Source organism: Gossypium arboreum, chromosome 11 (assembly GCF_025698485.1).
Source record: "Gossypium arboreum isolate Shixiya-1 chromosome 11, ASM2569848v2, whole genome shotgun sequence".
NCBI classification, from domain to species: Eukaryota; Viridiplantae; Streptophyta; class Magnoliopsida; order Malvales; family Malvaceae; genus Gossypium; species Gossypium arboreum.
In genome coordinates, this window is record NC_069080.1 from 21,476,426 (window position 1) to 21,488,564 (window position 12,139).

Genomic DNA, 12,139 nt, shown 5'->3' on the forward strand with positions numbered 1-12,139 from the left:
GGCCTTTCAGACGGCCTCTACGTACAAGTGCCCGGCCTCAATCTGCTTAGCTTGTCTCAACCCCATCTTAGGCATCAATGTTGCCAACCTATAGAATTTTGCCCAGAACACAGCAGAAATCGGGAGATGGCGTGTGCGCCTCAATACAAAGTTGACCGCTTCTACCAGGTTGGTCGTCATCTGCCCATACTGAAACCCCTCATCGTAACTTTGAGTCCATTGTCAGTTCTCCATGCTACCTAACCATGTCCGGAGATCTATTGGTAAAGATGACATCTGAGATTCAAGCCTCGCGAACCTCTGCCTAAACCTTCGCGGTTCTAACTCATGAGCTGCATGTTTAATTTGAAATTATCATTTTAAAAACAACAAAAAAATTGAAAAGTAATTTTTTAAATAAATACAAATAAAAAAAAATTTGCCCATGTTCACAAGTTCTTTTTTTCAATCTTTATTCTTATAATCTCTGTGAAAGTTTGCCTCGATGTGCCGAATGCAATAAACAGACCTCTACGGAACCCCCGATCGCCTTATCGCAGCAAGTAATCCTTTTGATCTATCTGATATAATGCAAATATTATCTTCTCTGACAACGTGCCTCCACAGATTTGTGAGGAAAAATTCCCAAGACTCGAAGCACTCACACTCCATGATGGCGAAAGCAATCGGAAGTACATTTCGGTTGTCATCTTGTGCAATAGCAATTAGGAGTATTTATGTGTACTTTCCATACAACCATGTCCCGTCCACCTGCATCATCGGCTTGCAATGAAGGAAGGCCCTAACACACGGCTCGAATGTCCAAAACAATCGGTGAAAAACTGGTTTCCCTGATTGTATCTCCCCGTCCGTGACTTGATACGGCAGCATTTGTAAATAAGTCACTGTCCCAGGCACATACTCCTGCATCCCGACTATCCATATAACACCTCTTAACCCCAACTGGTCACCGGAACAAGGTTACTAGGCATTACCAGAATTAAACATTAATAATGAATAACACAGAGTCATAAATCTATATTTCAATTTAAAATTTCTCAAATTCCACCTTTAAGTCCCTAAAATGGACTTATGAGGCCCAAAATATACTTAGGAAGTGTTTTGGGATTAAACCGGAAACTTTGGAAACTCTTCCTTCAGAATAGGGGCACACGCCCGTGTGGCCTGGGACATGCCCGTGTGGCCTGGAACATGCCCGTGTGGCCTGCCCGTGGGCAGATCTGACTTATTCATACGGCCGTGGAACTAACCTATGGCCAATTCTGACTTTCCACACGGCCTAGGCACACGCCCATGTGACTTGGCCGTGTGAAAATATGATTTTTGACCATTTTAAAGCTATTTTCACATACTAAACACACCTAATTCATGCCCAAAACATTTACTTATAAATCTTGATCAAATAACATTCATCAAACCTTTCAAACTTAGCAAATTCTCATTCATTCATTTCATTACCACTTAAAAATTATGCACCACATTTACATTCAAAATATAAAACATTTACAAGTGACAAATACCAAACCTAGTACATGCCACATATCTAAAAGATAGAGCATCACCAAAATTGAGCTGAGGTTGGGATTGACTCAGATGCTTGACTGAACTTCAACTTTAAGTAACCTGCGCACGGAAAACAACCGTACGCTGAGTATTGGAAATACTCAGTGGTATTATCATAATTCAAATTATAACAACAATAAAATATTATAACATACATAGATAATTAGCAAATCATACATATAAATTCATACCAAACTATCATATTTCCATTATATCATATCCAATGTTAAATCCAATAAATCATCAATGAGATTTCAATTAACTCGTGATCCTTTGATTCATCTCTCAACTACATATAATTATTCAATTCACATTTCAAATATGAACACTTCATGAACATTTGGTTCATGCCTTCAATCTCTTTACAAATTTCATTTCACATTCCATCTTACAATATCACTTTCTCATTTCATTCAATAGCTCAATTAACCAAATTCATTTGATTTTACTATTTCACTTATTTTCCCCTGTTAACATGACTCGGACTTTGGCAGATACACGGATCCAACCAACACACCAGAATGGCGACCAACGCCTCATCGAATAATTCGAAGCAAATAAGTGACGACCAACGTCTCATCGGCTAAGCAGAAGTAAAGTGGCGACCAATGCCTCATCGAATCTATCCGAAGTAAATATGACACACCAAGTGTCTCATCGATTCGAGGTCGAAGAATCCCTGAACTCTTCCTATCCTATGGCATGCCAACTATATCTACCCTAGCCCGACTAATTAATAGGGTATCAAAATCACATATTCATATCACTTTCACTTTCAGTTGATCGTAATCATTCGAATTCAAATCCATCGCAATAACAATTCAATCACAATTTCAAATTCACCACAAATCATTATATAATTCAATTTCACACATGTATACATTCATCAATCAAATCCAATTCCCATTCAATTCAAATATCACTACTTACCTCACATTCAAATTCCATACACATTTATTAAAATTAAACATTTAATAAGAAATAACTTGAATTATGATAATACAAACTGAAATTTTTCTCGAGCTATTCCTCGATCACTTTTTCCTTTCCTTTCGTATTCGACGTCTCAATTTCCTTGTTTGCTACGAAAATTAGTATAAGTACAATTAATTAATAACACACATATTTTATATAAAATAATAACTTTTCATGCAACTTTTACCTAAATCCCAAATTTATCCTAACCATTTTCATCTTCTTCCTTTTTACAATTCACATCATTTTCTTATTCAATTTCCATCAAAACTTCAATATAACCATCAAATTTTCATCATTTTACCATAATTTAAAATTTCTTCCAATTTAACCCCTAAAATTCAAAACTTATAGGCTAGTTCACAAATTAGTCCTTTAATCAATTTTAATCAACAATTCTATCAATTTAATCCCTAATTTCATCATTTATTCAACATAAACCTTACTCAAAAGTCTATCAACTTTCAATATTTCCACACAAATTCAAGAGTACTTTACTCTAAAACTCCAAAAACATCAAAATCACAAAGAAAGGGACTTAATTGACTTACTAATTTAACTTCTAAGCTTTCAAACCTTAATTTCTCCTTTTTCTTTTCTTTTCTTCTTTCTTTCTTTCTATTTCGTTTGATTCTCTATAACTATTTCTCTTGTTTTTCTTTCTTTTATTCATTCTTTATTTTATTACCTTATTTACTTAATTAATATTTAATAAAATATCTAATTAATATAAATAAAATATTACATATGTGTTCATACACACATGTACACATGTATTAATCCCACTCCATACATTTGTCATTATCTCAATTAATAGATAAAATATAATAATAATAATAATAATAATAATAATAAGTAAATATCTTTTACTTAATAAATAAGTAAATATATATATAACATACATTTGTACTAATAATTTAAATACACATATATTTATTCTCTATCTTACACATGTCACTAATTTGGTTTAAATTCTAATTTAGTCCCTTTTCATTTTTCTTTATTTTATAATTAATCTTTTACACTCTATTCAATTTAGTCCTTTTAATAATCACTTCTAATTAAACTAAATTCACCTAATCAAAATCTAATTCAACCCATAACTAACTTCGTAAATATTTTTTTATAAATATTTACGGACTAGATTTCCTAAGACGGAGGCCCTAAATTCATTTTTCCGGTGCCCATGAAATATGGGTCGTTATAATCCACCCTTGAGGCTCGTTGTATGACGCATCCCAGTCACCATACAACTCTCGCATCGCCATTTGCTTTGCCCACTATGCCTTTCGGTACGACACTTTATACTTGAATCGAGGTTGCATGTCCGCAATAAGGATCGACATTTGAATGGTGGGCGACTCTTTCACCAAAGGAATGATGCAGTTGCATATAGTTTTTGCATATAACTTTCCATGGTCTTGCGACATACGAACGGATGTGCATGTTTGTGGACCTTCTAGTTTTCTTATCATCCACATCTGCGTCCGCTGCATTAACATGGCTCGGACACACCATTTACAACCACTTGACGCTTTCCAACATTCTCCTACGTACAAAGACTGCGTCGACTTCGTTATTTTATAATCCACACCTAACTTCAAGCTAAGTTGTTTTATAGCATGTAAACAGTCTTTTTTGTTATCGAATTGTTGTCCTACAAACAACTCTTCATCGCTGAATTCTTCGTCAAGTATGTGAGTCGGCACAATATTTGTATATTCCGGGAACTCACGTGCTAGCATCGCATCAGGATCTACGTCGGTCATGAAAGACCCCAAATTATTTCTTATAACTATACTAGGGCCCGTGTTCCTGGTCGAATGGGGGTTTACATTTTCACCCTCCACTGGCCCTTTCTCATCTATGTCTTCAGGGACGTCATCCAATAGAGGTCACTGAAATCATCGTTTGGATCACAATGGGACTGATCATCATTATCGAACCCTTCATCACCATCTTCTATGGTGGCCAACAACTCTGGATGGATCTCTAGACGAGGACACGGGTTTGGGATGTTATACGAACATCCGCCGATGTTTAGATTTTCAGGAGTTAGCATTGACCATCCAAAACCCAACTGATCTTCCTAGGAGATGTTAAGATCAAAGTCAATTTCAGAGCGCTGGCTTGCTGGAATTACAACTTGAATCGGATCTGGTTCAGCTATCTCCATGAACAACTTAATCGAGTTGGGATTTTCTATCTCAGGAGGACAATAAATTGCTATCATTGTCCCTAGATCATCATCATCTTCAAGCTCCATTTCTGAGAACTTTAGCGGATCAGTTGAAACCAAAAATTTGTAAAACAGTCTCAACATTTGCTTTCCGCAACGGCTTGCTATCTTTGTACTGATTTTCCGTTTTAAATCTGACAACGAAACACGTCTGTTGAATCTCATTCCTATTTTTTTCCAACTTCAAAATACACAGCCTTCCTAAATTGTATTTATCATTTCTCCATCGAAATGAACATAAACAAACAAAATTTGGGAATTCATCTTAAAAAAATTTTGCTTTCTTCTCAACGAAGAAAAAACTAAAATTTTTTCTGAAAAAACTAAAATCTTAAAAAGCAAACAAAAACTCAAATGGAAGATAAAATACATATATATATCTGATAAATTTAGTGCTGGCCATTGATAGGCCAACACCAAAAAAATTTGATTTTTTTTTAATACTGGTGCGTGCCATTGACAAGCTAGCACCAAAAAATATTTAATTTTTTTTAATACTGGTGTCGACCATTGACAGGCCAGCACTAAAAAAATTTCAAATTTTTTTTTAAATACTGGTGCCCCATTGACAGGCCAGCACCAATTTTTTTTTAAAAAACTCGTATTCTAGTGCCTGCCATTAACAGGCCAGCACTAAAAAATTTTTAATTTTTTTTTAAATTATTGGTGCCGACCATTGACAGGCCAGTACCAAAAAAAAAATCTTTTTTGAAAACTTGTATTTTTGTATACCAGTATGATACGGTTTGAAAAAAAATACCCTGGTGCTGGCCATTGACAGGCCAAAACCAAAAAAATTAATTTTTTAAAGCCTGACACAATATCAGGAAATCATGTGTGCAAAATACGAGTTGGTGCCAGCCATTGACAGGCCTAAACCCCAATCTACTGTTAATTTCAAGTCATTTTGGTGATTGTTTTTTAACCTGGGTCATTTTTATAAATATCAAATTTTTTTGAGCCAGTTTGATAAAATAGCACCAAAATCCACTCTAACCATAATTTTGCTCGTTTTTCCAACGAACGACTTATTTAACTCCGTTAACATCTCTGTCATCATCTCCTACATCCTCAATTCTTACGAGTTCCCGACCACATCGTCGCCGCCTGCAACTTCTTCGACTACTACTACTCCATAGATCCAACCTCTAACTGCAACTGCGTTTGTTTCTTCTAGCCCACCAGTTTCCTTCTGAAGGAACCGAAACAAAACCCTTTATTCTTTCAACTAGAAAGCCATCTTCAAGATCAAATTCAAAGAATTACTCTTTCTCAAACCAGATTCAAATCCCTTATTTCTGATCCCAAAATATCATATAAAGTAAACTCCTCTCCAAGTTCTTTATGCCTTCCATTCGCATCTAAAGATTCCCCACATTTTCCTACAACACCCAAATTTCATCTAATCAAAAAAATTTCAATAAAAACAACTGACACGGTAAAAACCCATCATTCCATTGCGATAAAAAAAAACATAAATAAATAAAAAATCATTAAAAAAACAATGGCTTACAAATCCATCCAAGTTAAGGGAGTGAAGGAACAAGTGTCTTGTAAATTAAAATATAAAATAAATAAATATGATATTTGTCATTCTCTTAATTTATTTGTGAAATCTGAAAATTTCACATATGATATATCAAATAATTACTCGTGTAGCTATTCCAATAATGATTTTATTATTTTGTAAATTTAAGTATATGGAGGAAAAACTTGATGAAAGGAGAAAAAGAGCTAATTTATTGATTACTAGAAACAAATATTAAAATAAAATTTTAGTTAAATGATAAATTAAAAGTTTTCTTGATGTAATTGGTTTGGATTCAAATATCATCATATGTATATTTTTATTAGTTTTTTAAATAAAAGATTAAAATATTCTCTAATAATATAATTTATTTTAATTACGAAATGATATTTTCATAATTTTTCTAACTGAGTTGCTAACTTAATTGAGGATGACACCAACTTAATTAAGAGTTTAAATAATATTATAGATAAAATAAATAACTCATAGTGTTGTAATATCCACTATGAATATGACAAAGATTTAAGCCTCATTTACATTTGAGGTTGAAAAGCATTTTTTAACCTAAACGTTGATTTCAAACAAAAATTGTTTTGGAAAACAAGCAACTTTTTAAAGGGGATTTTAATTCAAGCCAAAAATTTTAACTTTTTTCTTTCCAAAATTTTAAACTTTTTCTTTTTGGAATAGTACTTTTCAATTAAGTTATTAAACCTTTTATAATCTAAAATTAACATTTTATCTTCTCAAAGTACTTTTAAACTATTAAAATAATCATTTTATTTACCTCAAGTTACATTTTAGTCACTTATGTTTGAAAATGTTACGTTTTAGTCACTTACATTATCGCGTTGTAATATTTTAGTCACTGGGCCATGGTAAGCTGACGTGACACTTTAAATCATTATTTCGAACAAAAATTTTAGGTTAATTTATACAATCGATCTCCATATTTTTTCGTTTTGGGCAATTTAATTTTTTCTTTTATTTTCTTTTAACTTTCTTTTATTTTCTTTATTTCCCATTCTCTTCTGCTTCTTCCTCTGTTTTCCTCCATTTTCCATTTCTTTTAACGGAGTTTTTCTATGTTTTCTATTTGTTAAAACTATGGAAAATATAGAAAAACTACGTTAAAAGAAATGAAGAAGAGAGGAAAACAGAGGGAGAAGCAGAAGAGAATGGAAAAAAAAAAAGAAAAAAAAGGAAAGTTCATAAAAGAAAAAAATTAAATTACTTGAAATGAAAAAATATGGGGACCAATTGTAGAATTTAACCTAAATTTTTTGTTTAAAATGATTATTTAACATGCCACGTCAGCATACTATTACACCGTTAATGGCAATTAACGGCTCAGTGACTAAAATGCTACAACACGATAACGTAAATGACTAAAATATAACGTTTCAAATATAAATAACTAAAATGTAACTTGAAACAAATAGAAGTGAATATTTTAACAGTTTATCCTTTTAATAATAACAGTAAACACTATCAATATTTTTAAAAACACTTTTTTTTTTCACACAACTTTACAATATTAATGGTAAACTAGCAGTGAAAGAGTAAAGTATTAAGAGCCCAAAAGGCCCAAAGCAAAATGTCCCCTCATTGAAACGTTAGACGTTAAGCTACAGCAGTATTGGGAATGGAGAAATACAGAGCTGGGCTACAAAAGTATGAAGGCCCAGGTTGGCTATAAATGAAAATATGACCGTCTTCTAAAACAGAATTTTTCCTATCAACTTCACGTCTCTTTCCATCGACTTAAATACCAGAATAACAATTACGAGCTTTATAATTCATTGTTTACATCCTTGCAGGGGTAAGTCTCCAGATAACCAATAACACCTCCCACTCCTAAAAGCTGTCATTCTCCTCCATGCATTTTCTTAAAAAAGTTAACAGGAGAGTGATTTGGCAAAAGAGGTGAGCTTGTGAATGGTGTGGGAAGTATGTAATGACCATACCACACTTTATTATTTGCACAAGCAAATCAAAGTTAAGCTTTACATCATAATAATGACATGAGGACTTTGGAATGGAAGAAACAAGACGGTGAATACTAACCAAAAATCTATCATCTCCCATTTACGATACCATTTAATTTCTTTTATAAAAACAATGATTCTGAGACATAATTGTTGACTTGAATGGAATGTCTCGCAACTCTTTTTTTGTTCCTATCAGTTTCTGGCAAAGCATGGGATCATAGTATCCATATAATTACAATATATTTATAGGATACTACTTCTACAGCTTACCTTGTCTTGTAAGAAACAAGACAAGAGTGAATATGTTTCTGTTTCTGATACCCGTGAAGGAAAAATGCAAGTTTTACTCAAATCCGCTGCTCTTAATCTTAAATTATTTCTTTCCGAACAATCTGAGTCTTGAATGTAAAATCTGAAAGGAATCAATTATTATGATGTCCTACAACTCACATGCACAGTTTGGCAAAATAACATTGAAAAACATCTGATCTAAGACTTTTGGCAAATGATTAAATTAGTTAATTTATTTTAAAAGTATTACAACTTTCATTTTCGAGTTTGACAACAATTTTTGTCATGGCATGAGAGTACTGAGAGTGAGGCCACGTGAAATAATCCTCTTGTGGCCGTTTTAAAGGTCTCGTGAACCAACAGGGACCCCTGTTCATCCCAAAATGAATAAAATATTTTGGTTTAACTTATCACATTTTTAATCTTAATATCCCAATTATGATCTCCTTTATTTTATTTTTAAATAAAGAAGAAAATAGAAGTAGAGGGGGAGTTATTTATAAACACCATATCCTTGAAATAATTGTTATCGACAAACTTCCTAGAAAATAAAAAGAGACTTGAAAAATGTGTTGGTTTTCCCTTATAATAATATTGTCGAGTTCCATAGTTATAGATTTGTCAGAGGGTAGCCATGCCCATCATCATCATCATCGGAAGAAATCTGCAGTTGTTGTTGGAAGTGTGTACTGTGATACTACATGTTCCCAAGAGGAGTTCTCTAGGACCAGCCATTCCATTTCAGGTTTAATTCCATTGCCAAACTTGTATAAGGCTTCCATCTCCATCAGTTAGTCTGAATTGGGGTGGTTTTGTGTGCAGGTGCATCAGTTGCAGTGGAATGTAAAGAAGGGACTTCAAGGCCAGGTTTCGTGCAGGAAGTGAAAACCAATGAGCATGGTGAATTCGAACTTCGATTGCCTTTCTCAGTTAGTAGAAGGGTGAAGAAAATCAATGGATGTTCAGTGAAATTGATTAAAAGCAGTGAACCAGATTGTAATGTGGTGGCCTCAATACCAGCTTCGTCTGCACTCCGTCTGGTGTCGGGGAAGCATGGAACTCGTGTGTTTTCAGCTGGGACTTTCAGCTTCAAGCCTCTAAAGCAACCAAACCTGTGTAGAACAAAACCAAAAGAAGCAAATGGAGAAAAGGCTGTCCTTGGCCACCCTGAATCATTCTTTTTCCCTCCTCCCCTGTTTCCTCCGAACCCCTTTCAGCCTCCTCCGTTGCTTCCTCCCATACTGCCACCACCAGCTCCACTTATTCCAAACCCATTTCAGCCTCCTCCAGCTCCACTTATTCCAAACCCCTTTCAGCCTCCTCCAGCTCCTCTTATTCCAAACCCTTTTCAGCCTCCTCCAGCCCCACCGGCTCCACTTATTCCAAACCCTTTTCAGCCTCCTCCCGCACCACCGGCTCCACTTATTCCAAACCCTTTCCAGCCTCCTCCCGCACCTCCAGCTCCATTTATCCCAAACCCCTTCCAGCCTCCTTCGGCACCTCCAGCACCTCCAGCACCATGGTTTCATCTTCCACCGATTCCAGGACTAACTCCACCACCATCGCCACCACCTCCACCTCCACCAACCTTCCCGTTTCCTCTTCCCCCATTCCATTTCCCACCTATACCGCCTTTCCCTGGTATCCCCCCTGCCTCTGCCTCTACTTCACCAAAGAAATCCTCTCCTTAATTGTGTACTATAAGTAATGATTCTCCACTAAAACCTGTCACAATCTAGCCACTCTTCTGATGATTATCAATTACATATATATATCTTTTTTGTTCATTGCGATTATAAATTATATATACAGTTAAATAATCTACCTAAACAGTGTGGGCTTTCTCTTGGTTGTTTGTAGAGTGATTGACTGTACCATTGTCAATAAGAAGCTCCCGTGAATGTGACACAATTATTGTACTATATAATAAATCCAATCCTGGGGTCATCTGATTCCAACAGGTTTATTCTCTTTAGTCTAAAGTTTTTCTAAATCAGAACTTTTTTTTCCATTTTACGACTCCAGCTTCTTCTTCTTCTTTTTTTCTTTTTTTTTTTTTGGATTTGTTTAGCAATTACTATATTAGTGAAGCCTGAACTACGTAATAAATAAGCTAACAGCAAGCACAAAACGAAAATGATAATCACGACATGCAATCACTAAAAACATGGAATTTTAATTAGTTAAATGAAAACAACAATGAGTCTTTGTCTTATTAACTTGAAAGATTGATAGAAAGAAGATACACGTTGCAGCATCCTACTCCAACTGTTCTAAGTTTAAAAATAGAAAGCCTAGCTAATATATGATTAGCCATCTGGACACTGGTGTTGATTTCATTTAATAATGCAATCAAAAGAATATAGTTTTGTCTTGTACCTATATACATTTCCTCCATTCTCAGCCGATTGCTCAATATTCGGTAATGGAGACGACAATTAGGATGGTGCAGAGGGAGAAGTAGAAAATTTGGTTTTTTTTTTTCTTTCTTTTTGGCTGTTTTTGGCAGTTTGGTGATAAAAGAAATGCATCAGGAACGGCTACTTCCGGTTCTTCGGATAAGATGATGGATAAGCTCTCTCTGCTGATAGCAGTAAACAAAGATGGAATTATTTTTAACCGTTTTCCTATGCTTTTAGCATTTTAAATCTCCAATAACGAAGCATCATCGACATTAACCAACAACATACCACGCACCCGTCAATATAAATCATTAAAAAGTTCGTGCAAAATAACCACATCGGCATGCACATGCATAGGCCCAAACATTAAGCACAAAAAAGCTTACCCCTGGACTCAATTTTGTTGTCTCCTGGCTCATATATTTGCAACTTTTCCTGTAAATAACTGAATGTACTCTTTGACCTACACATCAAAATCTATTCATGAGAAACAAATAATAAACATAGTGATCACTTTCATGCATGAATAGAACATATGCAATATACAGCCTTGTCTCTCTTTTCATCATTTTGAGGTATAAGGTCTCTCAAAATCCGAAACCTGCCACATAAAAAATAATGGATTTCAAATGTGAGAGCAATCTAGTTTCTAGTATTAACAAAAACAAGAGGGATGGTATTGGTCATTCATAAGTAGGAAAAGTTTACATGGTTGCTGAAACTTCAATATGACAGCAACTTAACGGTAAATTGATCTTTTTGAGAGTTTTCTTTATTCAGATGCAATTATGTTTAGCCTATTAATAGTTCGCATATCTGTGGAATAATGTGTATATGTTGAAAAAAAAAAGTCATACTAATGATCAATCATTAGCAGCATACTCTACACATCAGATTTTATCATCCTCCACAGCTTTATCCTTATTTTTTGATTTGGAGATGGAGAATTCGAAAGAGGCTTGTTGAGCCAAAATGCTTTGCTATTGACATTTTAGTTATACTAGGTTTGGTGTTATGTGATAAAAATCCAATCAACAAAATACATAAACCAGAGTTAAATTTTAATATCAAATAAATTATACTTAAAAGAATATTTTTTATTTAATAATTTTGAAAAGTAAAAGAGAATTTTGAGAAATGGTAAAACTTT

General features: G+C 34.2%; 1 protein-coding gene across 1 annotated transcript; it reads left to right on the plus strand.

Annotated features, from left to right (window-relative positions):
* Positions 1 to 9,057: 9,057 nt before the first annotated feature.
* On the plus strand, positions 9,058 to 10,569 carry LOC108471087 (leucine-rich repeat extensin-like protein 3). Its single transcript, XM_017772668.2, has 2 exons — positions 9,058 to 9,332; positions 9,410 to 10,569. Exons 1-2 carry the CDS (start codon positions 9,155 to 9,157, stop codon positions 10,276 to 10,278), a joined length of 1,047 nt encoding a protein of 348 aa, XP_017628157.1. The 5' UTR covers positions 9,058 to 9,154; the 3' UTR covers positions 10,279 to 10,569.
* Positions 10,570 to 12,139: the final 1,570 nt, after the last annotated feature.